The sequence below is a fragment of the Ovis aries genome, chromosome 24 (assembly GCF_016772045.2).
Source record: "Ovis aries strain OAR_USU_Benz2616 breed Rambouillet chromosome 24, ARS-UI_Ramb_v3.0, whole genome shotgun sequence".
NCBI classification, from domain to species: Eukaryota; Metazoa; Chordata; class Mammalia; order Artiodactyla; family Bovidae; genus Ovis; species Ovis aries.
The window spans coordinates 27,033,083-27,052,337 of NC_056077.1; the positions used below are offsets into that span (position 1 = coordinate 27,033,083).

The 19,255-nt window shown below is 45.6% G+C and overlaps 1 protein-coding gene and 1 long non-coding RNA gene across 2 annotated transcripts; one reads left to right on the plus strand and one right to left on the minus strand.

Moving 5' to 3' along the window:
* The first annotated feature begins 4,444 nt into the window (after window positions 1–4,444).
* Window positions 4,445–19,084, plus strand: LOC121817837 (uncharacterized). Its single transcript, XR_006057894.2, has 2 exons — window positions 4,445–4,693; window positions 18,765–19,084. It is a non-coding gene; the product is annotated as an uncharacterized LOC121817837 (long non-coding RNA).
* Window positions 10,281–12,818, minus strand: LOC114110616 (TLC domain-containing protein 3A-like). The gene is given in 2 exon segments (XM_042240088.1): window positions 10,281–12,045; window positions 12,047–12,818. Coding segments are annotated over 2 exon segments (825 nt in total). The 5' UTR covers window positions 12,736–12,818; the 3' UTR covers window positions 10,281–11,909.
* Window positions 19,085–19,255: the final 171 nt, after the last annotated feature.

Below are 19,255 nucleotides of genomic sequence, written 5' to 3' on the forward strand. Positions count from 1 at the left end.
GCCCCCCGCCGCCGCCGCACCCCCCCCCCGCACCCCTCCTCCCCCCCCACCACCCCCGCCACTCCGACGCGCACAGCGGTGAACGCGGAGAGACTTGCCCCACAGCTGAGGAACTCTGATCTTGTAGAATTTCCTTCTTTTTGAGTAGGTGGTAAGCAAACTTGCCCTTTGTCCTGAAGGGAGACATTACTTCATCCCTCAGCGTTACTCACTGTCAACACAACCTTGAGAAACTGCCTGGATGTAGAACGGCCAGGATCATGTATTGTTGGCATATCAGCAAGAGTGTGGGCTTAACAGGTGGCTCAGTGATAAAAGAATGTACCTGCCAATACAGATGAGGGTTCAATCTCTGGGTCAGGAAGATCCCCTGGAGAAGGAAATGGTAACCCCCTCCAGTATTCTTGCCTGGAGAATTCCATGGGCAGAAGAGCCTGGTGGGCTACAGGCCATAGGGTCACAAAGAGGGGGACACAACTTAGAGACTGAGCATGCACGGACGTATGCACACATAGCAAGAGTGTGCAAGTATGCTCTGGGCTGCAGGGGATTGCCTCTTCCACCAGGCTCCTTGGAAAATGGCTGATCCCAGGGCTGGAGCCTGGTAAGTATAAGATGAACCCAAAGAACTATCTTGTTCCCTGATTTCAAGCTATATCTCATGCTACAGTAATCAAAACAGTATGGCACTGGCATAAAAACAGACACATAGATCAATGAAACAGAATAGAGAGCCCAGAAACAAACTCACACTTAATTGATTAATTAATCTGTCAATTAACCTATGACAAATGAGTCAAGAATATGCTATAGGGAAAAGACAGCCTCCTCATTAAATGGTGTTGGGAAAACTATACTACTTACAAAAGAAACAAACTGGACTACTTTCTCACACCATATGCAAAAGCAAACTCAAAATAATTTAAAGACTTGAATGTAAGACTTAAAACCATAAAACTCCTAGAAGAAAATATAGATGATAATCTCTTTGACATTGGTGTTGACAATGACTTTTTAGATTTGACATTAAAAGCAAAAATAAATGGGACTACATCAAACTAGAAAGCTTCTCCACAAAGGAAACCATCAACAAAATGAAAAGACAACCTACAGAATAGGAGAAAATATTTGCAAATCATGCATCTGATAAGGAGTTAATATCCAAAATACATAAGGAACTCATGCAACTCAATAACAACAACAACAAAGTCTGATTTAAAAATGGGCAGAGGAAAAAGAAAAATCAAAAAGAATAGAAATGGGCAGAGGACTCAAATAGGCATTTTTTCAAAGAAGACATACAGGTGGCCAACAGACACATGAAAAAATGTTCAACATCACTAATCATCAAGAAAATGCAAATCAAAACTGCAATGAGGTGATCACCTTGCACCTGTCAGAATGGCTAGTATCAAAAAGACAAGAGGGGCCTTGGCAGTCCAGTGGTTAAGCCTCCCAGCTCCCACTGCAGGGGGCATGGGTTCAACCCCTGGTGAGGGAACTAAGATACCACAGGGCACAACTAAGAATTTGTACATTGTAACTAAAAAAAAAAAATTCCGCTTGCCACAACCAAGACCTGGGGTGGCCAAATAAGTAGATATTAAAAATACTGATAATAAAGACAAAAAAGACCAGTTTACAACCAACATAATAATAATGGATTCAGATAAGAATGAATGTTTAAAACCACTGGGTGAAATTGGAGCAGGGAGGTGTGGCATGCACATAGGGTATTTTTATAGTGTTAAAGCTATGTATTTATAGTCCACAAGCTTTGTATTCATTAAAGGAAAGTAGCAACTTTACAGTGGAGAAAACTAACAGACACTATCTTACCAGAGCAATCAAAGTTCACATCACCAGTGATAGTACAAACCCAACAAGAGGCTCCAGATATGATGCACCGAGAAGGATCCCTTCTGTCCTAGCAAACAAATGCAAAAACCTGAATCTAATCACTGAGAAATATCAGGCAGATCCAAATTGAAGGGCACTTTACAAAAGCAACTGGCCCTTACTCTTCAAAAATGTCAGTGGCAGGAAGAACAAAGAAAGCCTGAGACACTCTTTCAGAACTGTAAAGAGTAGAGACTTGAGGACTAAATGCAATATGGTATCGTCAACAGGAAAAAAAAGACGCTGTAAAGGACACCAAGGGATAACTGGCAAAATTTGATTAGACTGTAGAATATATAATAATGTTGTTAACATTAGTTCCTTGAATTTGATAAGCATATTATGGCTATATTCCTAGTTTGAAGGAAATAACATGTTTAAAGAACGTAGGAGTCATGGTGCATAATCCAGCGAGTTCCTCTTCAATAGTTTTACACACACAATAATAACCATAGAAAATTTAAAAATTTGGAAGATAAAAATAAAGCACACATGGAAAAATAAAATGAAGTGAGGGGGCTTCCAGGTTGATGAACATGCAGAGATGGGGAGAGATGGGGGTGGGGCTTGGAAGCTCCGCCCCCCTTTCCCCCAGACCTTGCCCTTTTCCTATCTTCCATCTCGCTGTTCCTGCATTATAAACTTTTATAACAAACCGGTTATCGAATATATCAACATATTCCTGAGCCACCATTTCCCTCTATATATTTAGCACCTGGCCTGATATTTGAGAAGAACTCGACTTCAAAATGAGAAAGCAGAAAGAACTCGACTTCAAAATGAGAAAGCAGAAACGCGTATCTTGCAAATCTCTTCGCAGGTGCCCATAAAAGAAGAGAAAAAGAAGAAGAAAAGGTTTCTAGTTAGCGGTCATTACCAAAAAGGTGAATGGCGTCATTATGTTTCCCCTAAGTCAGGAACAAAGAGGACTCAGAGCTTCTGAGTTTGTAAGATGTATCCAGATACCATACTGAAAATGTAATTCCATCATTCTTCTTTTCTTCTATTCTATTCTATTCTTTGTCGTTTGGTCACTGAGTTGTGTCTGACTCTTTGCCACCCCAGGGACTGTAGCCCACCAGGTTCCTCTGTCCATGGGATTTCGCAGGTAAGAATACTGGAGTGAGTTGTCATTTTCTTCTCCAGGATATCTTCCCGAAACGCGGATTGAACCTGCGTCTCCTGAATTGCAGGCAAATTCTTTACCTCTGAGCCACCAGGGAAGCCCATTACATGCTCAGGCATCTAATAAAAGGACTTTTTTTTTTTAAGTGGTGAAGACATGTGAAAGATCTGCGGGTGTTCACTATATTATTCTTGGGACTTTTCTTACCTGAAAATTTTCGAAATAAAAGAACATACTGGAAATTCCTTGTCGGTCAAGACTCTAAGCTTTCACTGCCAAGGACAAGGGTTTGACCTCTGGCCAGAGAACTAAGATCCTGCAAGCCCTGTGGCATGCCTCCCCCAACACACGCACAAAAGATAAAATAGAAAGACCTAGAATCTGCTTACTCTTCCCCCACCTTCACTGTTGTCTCCCTGCTCTCAGCCTTGTCTTTCATCACCTCCTTTGGGCTCTTAGCCAAGGAGCAGCCAGAGGGACCCGGGTCAAACATCTGATCTCACCCGTCCCCCGCTCTAAACTCTGAGACAGCCACCCACAAGGTGGACAACAAGGCCACGTCAATCTGACCCTCCCTCCCTTCCTGCCCTCATTCCCTCTGCTCCTGCCACCCAGGCCTCCAAGCTGTCCCTGGAGAATCTGAGCCTGGAGGCCTTTGTGCCATTTGTGAACCTGCCTAGAAGGCTCTTCCCTGTTATCCAAATGGGTCAAGTGTCGCCTTCTCCGTATGTCTTTGCCCGGCTACTGTACTGTATTATGCAGGGGGAGGGGCTAAAACTGTTCTCCCCTCACCCCAGCCTGCATGGCCCAGGCCCTACCGCTGTTTTCTATGGCACTTTTTATTTACTTTTTAAAAAATATTTATTTAGTTTTGGTTTTGCTGGGTCTTTGTTGATGCACATGGGCTTTCTCTAGTTTTGGCGAACAGGGGCTACTCTCTAGTTGCGGTTCGCAAGCTTCTCATTGCAGTGACTTCTCTTGTTTCAAAGCACAGACTCTAGGGCACGCCGGCTTTATTCACTGCGGCTTGTGGGCTCAGTACTTGCAGCTCATGGGCTCCAGAGTGCTGGCTCATAAGTTGTGGTACATGGGCTCAGTTGCCCACGGCCTGTGGGATCTTCCTGAACCAGGGATCAAACTGGTGTTCCTTGCATTGCAAGGTGGATTCTTAACCACTGGATCACTAGGGAACCCTCGTTGACTTGCTTGGTAAACAGTAGGTGCTCCGTGATGTTTACTGGCTGACAAGGAGTTCTCTGGCTGAGAGAAGAAAGAAGGCATAGGGTGAAGAATTGTGCCACTGAAGCAAGGACGCCTGAAAGGGACCAGACGAGGGTGGAGCTGCAAGCACTGGGTGTGCCTGTAATTGTGAAGGCTGCACCCAGCCCACAGACCTCCAGGAAGTCCCTTGAGGTCATCAGAGGTCTGCAGGTGCTAGAGTGGGGCAAGCCACTTGTGTTCTATGAAGATAATATTTCTGTCCTCTCCAGGGTTTGGGCTTTCAGATCTGATCTCCTGCAGGTCTCTGAGGGGCTGTTTCCAGGCAGACATCCAAGCAGATGGGAGCCTGCTCCTTCCTGCCCCTAAGCCTGAGGCCAAGGAAGCCTCAGATTAGGGATCACGGGCACCTGAGCTGCGTCACTTACTGTCCGCATGGCCTGGGGTCAGGTATGTCATCTCTGTGTCTCAGTTTCTTCATCTATAAATAGGGACAATAATACTATTTGAGGGGACTTCCCTGGCAATCCAGTGGTTAAGACTCTGTGCTTCAGGGACTTCCCTGGTGGTCCAGTGGTTAAGAACCTGCCTCTCAATGCAAGGGACACGAGTTTGATCCCTGGTCAGGGAGCTAAGATTCCCTCATGCTGTGGGGCATGGCCAATATATACATACATACATATATTATTTTTCAAAGTTCATAGGAGGATTAAATTAGATAGTGTAGGGGGGCAGGGCAGTCCCTTAGTAAGAGCCTAGTAAACAATAACTGATGCGTATGAGCTGTGTTGTGATGTCCCATCTAATCCTCCAAAGCCTGGGCCCTTTCCTCCCATCCACAGCCCTCTCCAGGAACAGGGCTGACAAGTCAGGCAGCCCTTCCCTCTCTGCTATCCGCCCCCTCCCAGGGACTTTCTATCTGGTCAGAGGGGTGTTTATGTACTACTAATTTATCATTGAATGTAATGGTTTCTCAATTTTTATCAAAGTAACGCATATTATTAGCACAGAGTGTTTATCATGGAGGGTAATACTCTTCCCTTTCCCTCCCAAGTCCTAGTCCTGGAAAGGAACCATTCTTTAATCTCCTTTATTTATTCTAGTCTCAATTCTTCTGGTAGTTCCATATTCCTCGACAACATGTTAATTCTGCTGTTTCTAGAAGTGTCCTCCCTGCCTGTCATTAATCCACTGGCTTCCAGCCCCAGTAGGAAAGTATCTGACCCACTGGCCCTGTCCCACTTCCCAGGTCAGTGCCATCCCTCTTTTTTAGGCCTTCTGTAACTGTGACTGCAATTTTTGTTGCTGTAAATTTAGTAGCTCATGGTCATTTTTGGTGTCAGCTGTCATGTGTGGCGAGATGATGGTTGGAGAGGACTCTGAGGCCAGACTTCCTAGGGCCAGACCCCCAGACTCCGCTGCTGACAGAGTGTGTGACCCTGGGCAACAAATGTCACCTTCCTGTGTCTCAGGCTACTGAGCTGTGAAGTTAGCCTTATCCTAAGGATTCAGTGGAGGGCTTCCCTTGTAGCTCAGTCGGTGGAGAATCTGCCTGCAGTGCAGGAGTACCCGGGTTCGATCCCTGGGTTGGGAAGATCCCCTGGAGAAGGAAATGGCAACCCACTCCAGTATCCTTGCCTGGAAAATCCCATGGACAGAGGAGCCTGGTGGGCTGCAGTTCATGGGGTTGCAAAGAGTCGGGCACGACTGAGCGACTAACACTAAGGATTCAGTGAGCTAAGCCAGGGGTAGCTGTGCCATCAACCTGTTAAAGAGTACAACTCAACTGAGGACCTAATTGGCTTTATACTAAACAATCCATGAATCTAGCAGCATCTCACCTAGCCAGGAGAAACGCGCTCTGAGGAGCTGTACAAATCGATGGCTTTTATAGGCCTAAGTTGGGCAGGATGAGGAGGCGATTAGCCAAAGAAAGAAAAAGGATTATTTTAGTCAATTATTTCTTTACAGGCAGAGGTCAGGAAAGATAGAAGTCTTATCAAGAAAATTACCTCACTAGTGTTGATCAAGAAGTTTCAGACTGGTTAATTTAAACTTTCATGCCTGGGAACAGCTGAAACTATAATCAGGTTAGGTATTAAGTTTTGGTTTGAGTGACTTGGCTCAACACAAATGGACTCCATTTGAGGCCTGTTGCCTCATCTTTAATAGATCATAAGTTCTATGTAAATGTTGGCAATTATAGATCCTTTTTTAGAAAAATATGTATTTATTTATTTGGTCATGCCAGGCCTTACTGCAGCATGTGGGTTAGTTCCCTGACCAGGGATCGAATCTGGGCCCCTTGCACTGGGGGCATGGAGTATTAACCACTGGACCCCCAGGGAAGTCCATTAAAAAAAAATTTTTTTTTTCTTTTTTCTAATGTCAGTGGCTGGAAGCTTTTATTTATTTGTTTATTTTTGGCTGCACCATGCAGCATGTGGGAATCTTGGTTCCCCAACCAGGAATTGAACCCCATGCAGTAGAGGTGCAGTATCCTAACCGCTGGACCACGGGTCCCCTCTTATACAGCAGTTTCTTGACTGTTGCTTTGTGGTTTCCCTTTCCTGATCTCTCTCCTAGTTTCTGATATGCGCACATTTAGTTTTATAATACATAAAGTAGCTAATACTTGCATCTCTTCTTTGCATTGTCTAGAGCTATACTGTCCAATATAACACCAACTGGCCAAGTGGGACTATTTTAATTTAAATTAATTAAAATTCATTAAGATTTAAAATTCAATGGAAAGAAAGATGTGGCTTTTATACACACACATACACACACACACCTACACACAATGGAATACTACTCAGTCATAAAAGAATAAAATAATGCATTTGCAGTAACATGGAAGGACCCCTAGGGATTATCACACAAAGTGAAATAAGTCAGAAAAAGACAAACATCATATGATATCACTTATATGTGAATCTAAAAAAAATGATACAAATGAACTTATTTACAAAACTCAGTCATAGAAAACAAACTTATGGTTATCAAAGGTGAAAGGGATGGGGGAGGGATAAATTAGGAATTTGGGATTAACAGGTACATATCACTGTATATACAATAGATAAATAACAAAACCTATTTATAGCACAGGGAAACTATATTCAATATCTTATAATAACCTATACCGGAAAAGAATCTGAAAAAGTATATATTATATAATATACATATTTTTATTCTATACATTATGTAATATACATATAGGATAAAAGAGGAGAAGGCAATGGCACCCCACTCCAGTCCTCTTGCCTGGAAAATCCCATGGACGGAGGAGCCCGGTAGGCTGCAGTCCATGGGGTCACTAAGAGTCGGACACAACTGAGCGACTTCCCTTTCACTTTTCACTTTCATGCATTGGAGAAGGAAATGGCAACCCACTCTAGTGTTCTTGCCTGGAGAATCCCAAGGACAGGGGAGCCTGGTGGGCTGCCGTCTATGGGGTGTCACAGAGTCAGACATGACTGAAGTGACTCAGCAGCAGGATAAAAGAATATATATATATAGGGTTAGGGTTAGGGATATATATATATATATATATATATATAGCTTCTCAGGTGGCTCTAGTGGTAAAGAACCCATCTTCCAATGCAGAAGACATAAGAGATGTGGGTTCAATCCCTGGGTGGGGAAGATCCCCTGGAAGAGGGCATGGCAACCCACTCAAGTATTCTTGCCTGGAGAACCCCATGGACAGAGGAGCCTGGTGGGCTATAATCCACAGGGTTGCAAAGAGTCAGACATGACTGAAGCAACTTAGCATGCATGTGTTGTTGTATGGCAGAGACCAACACAACACTGTAAATCAACTATACTTCAATTATAATTTTTTAGCTAATTAATTTATTTTGGCTACACTGGGTCTTTGTTGCTGAGAATGGGCTTTCTCTAGTTGTGGCGAACAGGGGCTACTTTCTAGATGCGGTGTGTGGCCTTCTCATTGTGGTGGCTCCTCTTGTTGCAGAGCACAGCCTCTAGGGAGCTCAGGCTTCGGTAGTTGTGGTGCACAGGCTTAGCTGCCCCGCGGCATGTGGGATCCTCCCAGACCAGGGATCGAACATGTGTCTCCTGCATCGGCAGGCAGATTCTTAACCACTGGACCACTGGGAAAAACCAATGTAAAAAAAAAAATTGTTTTAAAGATTTAAAATTCATCTCCTCGGTTGCAACTAGCCAGCCATATTCCAAAACAACACATGGCCAATGGCTTCACCGTACTGGTTAGCACAGAAGTAGAATATTTCAGTTATCTCAGAAATTCAAGATCAGCACTGTCTGATCTAGAGTCTGGATCAGCAATGTCTGGTCCAGGGTTTGAGTCTAAAAATGGAACACTATTCATTTTCTTTCCTTTAAATATTATACCAATATTATTCAGTGCACAGTCTAATAATTTACTAAGATTACCCATTCTTAATTATGCTTCTTTATTTTTTCCTAGAATATCAAATTGCTTTTCCTAGTTGCTTGCTCTGAGTGGCCTACCTGTCCCCCTGCCTCTCCTCATGGCTACACAGCTTCATCCTGGGACTGGTAGTTATTTCTCTTGAAAGTGGAATCCCCTGTTACCTGAACCCTACATCCTTCTTTCATGATTTATCCCTCATTTTTGTTGGAACACATCCTCAAGTCACTTCCTAAGAAAGTGACCTTCCTAAGAAGAAGTTAAACTTTCTAAATAATCTTACACCCTAATATGTCTTTATTTTATTCTTATACTTGCTTGATACAGAATTCTTGGCTAAAAATACTTTTCTTTAGAATCTAGAGGGTGTTGTCTGATCTTCTTCTACTATCTGAATACTTGATTTTGCTGATGAAAAGTCTGATGCTAATCCAGGAGATTTTTCTCAAAAAAAAGGAAAAATTGAATGCTTTCAAGTTGAGGAGCCCTACTCCAGTACTGAATGCTTTCAAATTGGGAAGACCTACTCCAGTACCTCGGAGAAGGCAATGGCACCCCACTCCAGTACTCCTGCCTGGAAAATCCCATGGACGGAGGAGCCTGGTAGGCTGCAGTCCATGGGGTTGCTAGGAGTCAGACATGACTGAGTGACTTCACTTTCACTTTTCACTTTCATGCATTGGAGAAGGAAATGGCAACTCACTCCAGTGTTCTTGCCTGGAGAATCCCAGGGATGCGGGAGCATGGTGGGCTGCCGTCTCTGGGGTCACGCAGTCGGACACGACTGAAGTGACTTAGCAGCAGCAGCAGCAGCAACTCCAGCACCTAAATCCCCAATTAGCTTTATTAGTTCACTGTAAAATATGAATATACTTAAATACCAGACAGTCAAAAAAAAAGCCGTTGCAATGTGAAAAGAAAGTGCCCAGATTAACCAACCCCGTCATCTATCCTGCCTTCCTCCTTCCTAAGAGAACCTCAGTTCATTCAGATGGCCACCCTCTCTGCATATCAGGGACACTGGCCCCTGCATATCAGGGACACTGACACACCCTTTCAGCTCCAGGAGAAAGTCTGATGATCTAAAGTAACCACCACCACTTCTACCCACAATTGGATCAGAAAAGAGAATGTGACCCCATTCTAGCCACTGAGTTGCAAGCTTATAAGGTTTGAAAGTTCTTCTTTGGCTAAAACAAAAACAAACAAATAAAAAAAACAGGAGAAATGACTTTTCCTTCCTACACATGATTAAAACACATCCTACAACTCTGAGAAGAACCAGCCCTAGGATGCTGACAACGTTATGGGTGCAGAGAATGGAGACAAACAGCATGGGATCCTGGAGGCCTTATAAAAACCAATCAATGAGTCCTGAGTCCCCTTTGGTCCCCTTCTATGGGCTTCCTATTAGTTGGTAAAATTGCAGAATACAAAATCAGTACATAAAAACCAACTGTGTTTACATACACTAGTAACAGACTATCAGAAAGAGGAATTAAGAAAACAATCCATTTATAATCGCATCAAAAAGAATGAAATACCTAGGAATAGATTTAACCAAGAAGGCAAAAGATCTGTACACTGAAAACTATAAGGCATTCATGAAAGAAACTGAAAAAGACAGAAAAATGACATTATATTTCATGTTCACAGATTAGAATAAGATTGTTAAAATGTCCATACCACCAAAAATAATCTAGATTAAATGCAATCCATATCAAAATTCTAGTAGCATTTTTCACAGAAATAGAACAAACAATTCTAAAGTTTGCAAGGGATCACAAAAGACCCCAAGAGCCAATGCAGTCTTTTTTTTTTTCCACTGGAAGTTGGCATGAATGTATTTCACAAATGAGAATTAAGTTGGAAAATACTAGTGCAATTTAATCACCACAGGGGTGATTAATAAAGATATACTGACAGTAAACAAAACAGTAAAAAATTACAGCTTGTTTTTTAAACGGCACCCATTAAAGACTGAAATAGTCAAAATTTGAGACACTGTCACACATTCAGTACTTTAAAAAGTTCACAGACAACAATGAATTAAAAGGCACTTTTTAAAAAAATCTAGTTTTTCACTGCCACTTGGGAAGAAATTCCATGGTAGCAGTTTCTAAAATCCTTTCTTATTGTTAAGGAGTAATTAGTGTTGGCACCAGAGGATGCTATTTGCAAATGGTAGGTAGCAGTCAGTCCACAAAACATATCTGGGCCAGGGCTGTCTTGCACTCCTGCTCTCCAGCCTTCTGTGGCTAAATGGTGGTAACTCAGAGAGGAACAGGCTTTGGACCACAAGCTCTGGCTTATCAGGAGGCCGTCTAGATGAGACATCTCACGGTTTGGAATACTGAAGTCCATCCTACTCCATAGGAAAAGGAGTGTCAAAGAGTGGGGTCACCCAGTGAATAGCTCAGCAGCTGTCATTTTGTGTTACCCCTGTAGTTTTTAACAAGAGCATCCTGTATGTGTGGATATGGGGGAAGCTGGGCTTGAGGGTACTTAAAAAGAGAACAGTATCTTACCTGTTGACAACAAGCTCATAAGTTTGACATTGGTCTTTCCAAGTCAGCCGGCAGAGGTGCTGACCCACGGGCCTGGCTACCTACTCAGGTGCTTCAGGCTCCCATCCCTGCCTCCTACTGCACCCCGCCAGAGAGACTTCTGATTGGAAGTCAGTAGACAGGATTTTATGTTGGCACATGGATGAGAGAATGAGGCAAAGGACCAACAGGTTATTTAGTAAACAAAAAAAACTACCTACCCACAGTGATTTTCCCAGGCCAGCATTACAAAAAATTATGTAAAGAACCAAGTCATCACTTGCTTCTGCTGGCCCAGTGTATAGATACTGCCCTGAGTGGTTGGAAAGGTGGGGAGCCACCAATATTAGGACCAGGCAGGTGCCCGGCTGCTTAGCACCTTGGTACCCCTTTCTCCACACCCCCTGTTTCTACCTCCCAGAGCCCTGGAGGTAAGACCCAAGAAAGGATCCTTGGGCTTTGCATTAAAACCACCTCGCTGCCAGTGGAGCTCTGACAGGATCCAACAGTTGTTGCTAAGGGAAAGAGTGCTTTTGCAAAAGGGGCAGGTTAGAAGAGGGAGGTGATAGTGAATATCCTTTAGAAGAACTCAAATCCATCTGCTGAACAATACCCAAAAGGCTGAGGCCACCCAAGACACAATTTGCAATTTGGTCCAGGGAATACCGAGTAGGCGGCCTCACTGCCTGACTCATGGGAGCCATTAACTGTCCTTTTTGGCTGGAGGAACATCAAAGAGCAGGGCTGCCTTTTTGCACAGCAGAGAGAACCAGTAGATCTGTGGCGCGATGAGGAAGGCATTGGCCACATTGCAGTGGAAAGGAATGTGGAAGGGCACTCAGTCCCTGCTGCCGGCCGTAGGACCAGTACATGAAAGGGAAGAGGAGGATCCGACACAAGAAGAAAGTGGTCAGCGTGAGGATTCCATTCACCTTGTACAGCAGCGTGTGCTGCTGGTTTAGCTGGATCAGAATTCTGCCCAGCGATACAAATGGAGTGCTCAGTTCTGCTGTGAAGATGCAGCCGACAAAGAAGTCTCCAAGCTCTCCCCTGAGCTTCTGGGCAATGGGCACAAGGACAAGCAGAATGAACACATGGTGTGTGATCATGAGGCGGTTTTTGCTTAGGAAGTTTCGAAAAATGGTGAGGGAATGTCTGCTGCTCTGGTCCCCGGCTCGATACCACTCACAGAGGTACATGGCGTAGGTGTCATAGATCATGTAGGGAATCAAAAACCAGACATACTCTCGGGCAAGCCAGTGCCTGTCGGTGATCACGTCGCTGCAGGAGCGGATGACGATGATCCCAGACCCGGTGGCCAACACAGCCTGCACTGAAGAAACCAGCCTGGTGCTGATCATCACGCAGTCGTGGTGGGTCCAGGCGGGCCGCGCGCGCCGCAGCCCCCAGGTGCAGACCCCGAAGAGCCCCGGGAAGAAGAGCGAGCCCCAGGCCAGCGGCAGCAGCATGGGTGCTCGGGCTCGGCCGCCTCGCTCGGCGCCCTCGGCGTGGCTCGGTCGGCTCCGCATGCGCGGCTCGGGGACTGGCGCGGCCCGCCCGCCCCTACTTCTACCCTCCGCCCTCCGCTCCCGTCCCGGCCCGCCGCGACTCTGGCCGCCGCCGGGCGATGGCCCGGAGCTCGCGGCGCCACTCCCCGCGTGACCAGGCCGCGGACCGCGATAGGCGCGGGCCGGCCGGGCGGGGCGGGGTCTCGCCGCCACCGCCCCTGGGCGGGAGGCTGCCCCGGATTCCCCGGCCGGCGAGTGGGCGGCGGCGGGAGCTACTGCCCGCCGGGCCCTGAGCGCGCCGATGCTGCGTCCCCGACCCGCGGCGCGCCAGTGGCCGCCGCCCGGCCGAGCCAATGCAGTCTTGAGAAAGAACAAAGCTGGAGGCATTACACCTCCTGACTTCAGCCTATATTACAAAGCTATAATAATCAAAGCAGTATGACACTGGCATAAAAACAGACACACAAATCAATGAAACAGAATAGACAGCACAGAAATAAATCCAAAAAATATGGTCAATGAATTTACAACAACAAACCTAAGAATATACAATGAGGAAAGGAAAGTTCTTCAATTAATGGTGTTGGGAAAACTGGACAATCACATGTAAAAAAATTAGTCTTTGTTGTTTAGTGACTAAGTCGTGTCTGGCTCTTTTATGACCCCATGGACTGTAGCTCACCAGGCTCTTCTTTCCATGGGATTTTTCAGGCAAGAATACTGGAGTTGGTTGCCATTTCTTTCTGCAGAGGATCTTCCCAACCTAGGGACTGAACCTGCATCTCCTGAATTGGCAGGTGGATTCTTTACCACTGAGCCACCAAGGAAGCCTTAATGTGCACCCTTATCTTAACATCATACACAAAAAAGATCTCAGAATGGATTGAGGCTGGAACTTAAGACCTGAAACCATAAAACTCCTGGAAGATAACACAGGTAATAAGCTCCTTGACATTGATCTTGACAATGACTTTTTGAACTTAGTACTCAAAACAAAAGTAAACAAGTGGGACTACATCAAACTAGAAAGTTTCTGCACAGCAAAGAAAACTACCAATAAAATGAAAAAGCAGGGACTTCCCTGGTGGTCCAGTGGTTAAGAATCCACCTTCCAATGCAGCGAACTTGGGTTTGATACTTGGTCAAGGAACTAAGATCCCACATGCCGAGGAGCAACTGAGCCCACACAACCTAATTAAGACCCAACGCAGCCAAACAAACAAAATCCAAGGCTAAGAAAGAGCAAGTAGAGTGACAAACTCCACATCTGACTATGAACTTCCTGGGGCCGACCCCCAAAGGGACAGTTTATATGATGAGTTCTCTTATTCAAGGAGGAAGAAATACAGTAGCTCCTCAGAGGAGTCCGGTGTTTTCCTGGCACTCACACAAAATTACTTTTCACATGAGAATATCGCTCATGCTGGTTAATGTCAGGGATGACATCAACCGACAACATGTCAGTCATGAGCAAGGGTCTAGGCCTTGAAGGCAAACATTCTAGCCTGACTCCCTGACATTAACTGTGTGAAGTTGGGCACGTTTCTTTCCTTTTTTCTTTTTCTGGCTGTGCCATGCAGCTTGCAGGATTAGTTCCCCAACCAAAGATGGAACCCTGGCCCCCCGCAGTTAAAGCACCAGTCCTAACCACTGGGCCACCAGGGAATTCCCTTGGGCACATTTCCGATTCTCAGTTTTCGAGACCTTTGAAATAAGAATAAAGAATCTACCTCACAATGTTATTTGATCTGTTCATTTATTTCACAAATATTTGTTGAATGCTAAATTCCCCGGTGACTCAGCAGCAAAGAATCCGCCTACAAGGCAGACGATGCACGAGATGCGGGTTTTTTCCCTGGGTCGGGAAGATGCCCTGGAGGAGGGCATGGCAACCCACTCCAGTATTCTTGCCTGGAGAATCCCGTGGACAGAGAAGTCTGGCGGGCTACAGTCTATGGGGTTGCAGAGTCGGACACGACTGAAGCCACTGAGCATGAAAGCAACCATGAATTAGGCATAGTTTATAATCATGAACCAAAGAAAGTGCCAGTCACCTGTCCTGGAGGTGACTGTCTCCCAAGGGGAGACAGAGTCTAGACAAATCCACAGTGTTTGCTATTACGGAGAACAAAGTCAGATCAAAGAGCCTGTCAGCAGATCATGCCTGGCGTGTTCTGGGAACCCCAAGGAGGCCAGCATGTCTGAAGCAGAGCGCATGCCAGGGAGAGGGTGGGAGGAGAGGTCGGAGAGAAAATAGGGCCAGATTCTGAGGGCAGGAGTTCCTGCCCCGGGTCAGGTGAGAGATGAGGGAGTCTGAACCAGGATGATGGGCAATGTGGAGGCCAGTTATCAACTGTTGCTTATCTTCTGAGGTAGAACCAATGGAATTTCTTAGCCTATTAGCTTTGGTGGGCGTGGGGGGGGGGTGGTGTTGTGAGAGAGGGGATCTGACAACACCAAGATTTCTGTCTCAACTAACTGTAAGAACCAAACTGTGGTTTTCTGATACGAGAAGGCTGGGGATGGAGCAGGTTTGGGGGAGAAGATAAAGAATTCATCTGGGAACATGCTAAATTTGATACGCCTTTTAGACACCCAAGTGGAGGTTCCAAGTAAGCAATTCTCTATGAGCTCCTACCAGCAAGTAAGGAGCTCCCAGAAGACACCCACACTGAAGGTGTGGATTTGGGGGTCATCAGAATATGGTTGGTATTTAAAGCCATGTCCAGATGAGCTCAGCTCACGAGTGAGTGTTAGGGCTTCCCTGGTAGCTCAGAGGTTAAAGTGTCTGCCTGCAATGCGGGAGACCAGGGTTCGATCCCTGAGTTGGGAAAATCCCCCTGGAGAAGGAAATGGCAACCCTCTCCAGTACCCTTGCCTGGAAAATCCCATGGACGGAGGAGCCTGGTGAGCTACAGTCCATGGGATCACAGAGAGTCGGACACGACTGAGTGACTTCACTTTCCATCACCAAAGCAAATCAAGAGTGAGCGTTGATGAAGAGACGACGACATGTGAGGTGGGTGTTACTCCAGTGAAGAATGGGCCACAGTGGCTCAGAGAGGTTAAGTGACTTACCTAAGATCACACAGCTGGTGTGGAGTAGAATCTGCATTCACAACTAGGTCCTAGTACTGCATTCAAAATGGTCTTAGATCTTTAGTACTGCTTTAGAGTTGTCATTGTAGGCTTCTCTTTATCCAATTTGACCTGGGGCTATCATTGAGAGTGTTTAAAGGGTTTGTGTGCATGCCTGCTAAGTTGTTTCAGTTGAGTCTGACTCTGCAACCCTATGGATTGTATGTATATTTGATTTACAATGTTATGTTAGTTTCAGGTATACAGCAAAGTGACTCAGGTGTGTATATATATTCATGCAAGCTAAGTCTCTTCAGTCATGTCCAACTCTTTGTGACCCTATGGACTGTAGCCCACCAGGCTCCTCTGTCCATGGGGATTCTCCAGGCAAGAATACTGGACTGTGTTGCCATGCCCTCCTCCCAGGGATCTTCCCAATCCAGGGATCAAACCTGTGTATCTTAAATCCACCTGCATTGGCAGACAGGTTCTTTACCATGGGCACCACCTGGGAAACCCTTAGAGGGTTTAACTGGTGTTTAACTGCTGCTGCTGCTGCTGCTAAGTCGCTTCAGTCATGTCTGACTCTGTGCGACCACAGAGACAGCAGCCCACCAGGGTCCCCTGTCCCTGGGATTCTCCAGGCAAGAACACTGGAGTGGGTTGCCATTTCCTTCTCCAATGCATGAAAGTAAAAAGTGAAAGGGAAGTCACTCAGTCGTGTCCGACTCCTAGCGACCCCATGGACTGCAGCCTACCAGGCTCCTCCGTCCATGGGATTTTCCAGGCAAGAGGACTGGAGTGGGGTGCCATTGCCTTCTCCGGAGCTTTGAGAAAAGCCAGAGAATCAGTAGTCCAAGTTCGGGCCTGGAGGTCTGATGGGATTCCCACACACCAAGACAGTGAAGATCTGTGTGCTTTGCAAAGCCAGAGGTGGTAGGAATTTAAATACTAGATTTCGGAAGTTAGAGGACCTGGCTGACCAGGTATTGGCCATTAAGGCATGTTTTGGGATCCATTCCAGCCCCAGAATAAGTAATGAAGTACTCAGTACACCCATGCAGCTTTCCTCCAGTCTGGAAAATGTCACCAACGGGTGTCACCAACTGCTTGCCCTCATCCCAGCTCTAAATTGAAGGGAATGCTAAAATGATAAATGACAAATGGTAAGATGGTAAATGATAAAACAAAAATAATGCTTGTCTCTCCAGGAATGCTATAAGATTAAACAAGAAAATGTCAATGAAATTACCCAGCTTAGGTCAAGCACTGGCACAGAGCTGAATTTCTTCTCCTGCCTCGGCCATTAAGAATCTCAGCAGAAAAAAAAAAAAAAAAAAAAAAAGAATCTCAGCAGAGATCCCTCAGAAGCCATAAGACTTCCAAGGGTCCCCTCTTGCCTCTGCCCCAGGCACTTGTTCAGTTTGACATATCCCACCTAGGAAGTGGTTTTCAGAGTTCCATAGACCCTGGGGTTCAGAAGTGGTGCTTTGGGGCTTGTCACCCTAGCCTGATTTGTCATCTGCCTTCCACCCCGCAGATCCCTTCTCTGCCCTGCTCTCTACCCTGGAGGCTCCTTTGCTCTCTGGCTCCCACTTGGGTTCAGTTAAAGTTAGGACAGCCTGGAGATCAAAGGGAAAGAAGAGAGGACATTTCTGGCCCGCTCTAGTCACACTTCTGACTTTATCTCCCTGCTCATGTCTATAGGATCTGTGAGGTGATCTCCTGTGATATTGTGATTCGAAATAAGAAATATATATTTAACCTTTGTCTCATTTCTGGCACAGAACTCCCGCAAACCACACACACACACTGGAATTGATGATCAGAATTTTATCCCCTCCTGTGTCTCCACCTTTCACTGGGGTTCAGCAACACTATTTCTTCCCTTAAATCTTGGAATTAGTAACAGTTTCCCTTTATTGTTAGCCTCTAGGGGCTTCAACATTCTTTGTAGGTTCCCTTAATCATACCTATAACTCTACCAGGAGTCCCTATATTAAAGCCTCTGGAATTGTGCTGTCCTATACAATAATCACTACAATTTAAATTGCAATAATTAAAATTAAATACAATTTGGGACTTCCCTGGTGGTCCAGTGGTTAAGAATCTACCTTGCAAGGAAGGGACACTGGTTCGATCCCTAGTGGGGGAACTAAAATCCCACATGCCTTGGAGCAACTAAGCCTGAGAGCCACAACTAGAGAGTCCTCACTACACAACAAAAGACCCCATATGAAGCAAGGAAGATCCTGTGTGGTGCAACTAAGACCTGATGCAGCCAAATAAAATAAATTAATTAATTTTTTAAAAAAGCCACTGGCCCAAGCTATCCCTCCATTAACCCCCATGGAGTCATTCTGGCTACTCCTTCGGGAAACTCCAGAAGGCCCCACATTCCTGCTACTGATGAGTTTACACCCAGATAGCAACTGGAGAATGGAATGGAAACCCACTCCAGTATTCTCGCCCAGAAAATTTCATGGACAGAGGAGGCTGGTGGGCTACAGTCCACAGGGTCACAAAGAGTCAGACATGACTGTAGCGACTTAGCAGCAGCAGCATTATTATCACCACCAAGGCAATTTCAAGAACAATCAGAAGACAAACCTCCAGTGGGCTTCAGGTAGGTGTTACATGTCCTGCTTCCTTGTAAATCTCAGAATAGCTGGTGGCTGTAGAGCCACAGGTAACCTGCTGTAACTGAGTAGGACCCTATGGGCCTTCCTAGGATTTCTCCCTGCCTCCTGCCTATCCTCTGCCTGCCTCTTTACTGTAGAAAAACGTCAGCCTCCGAGGTCTTCCTGGAGTTCCACAGAATAAATTTAATCAGAGAAATGAGAAAATGCAGAAGCAAAGGAAAATAGTCAAACAAGACAACATAATAGTAGTTTAGGCATTAAACAAAGTCAAGTACCTTTAGTTCCCTTTCTTATCAAGGGCTACAGATAATTCTTGGATCTATTTTGCAGATACTTTCTATTTGCAGAAATCCCCTCTGGGTGGAAGAAGTTCACTGTATATTGCCCACAAGCATGTAGACCCCAGACAGGTTGGAACCAGAAGGCTGATGATGCTGACTTCAGTTACCTCACTGCAAACCAATCAGAAGAATGACCACACGCTGATCATGGGCCCCACAACCCTCTTTTCAACATGTAGCTGCTTCCTCTTTCCCCTATACAATCTCCAAGCAAAAACTCGGGGAGTGGGGAGTTGGTTCTTTGGGACATGAGTTCACCTTCTCCCTAGGATTGCTGGCTTCCTCAATAAAGGTGTCTTTCCTTATGTAGCACTTGTCTCGTATTGGACTCTTGAGCAGCGAGCAGCCAAAACTGAGTTCAGTAACAAGCCCGTGGCCACGACACTCAAGGACTGGCTCCTTCCACTGCACCTGTTTCCCCACGCCTGCCTCTAGCCCACATGGCATGGGTGCCCATGAACACAGAGAATGGGGGCTTTC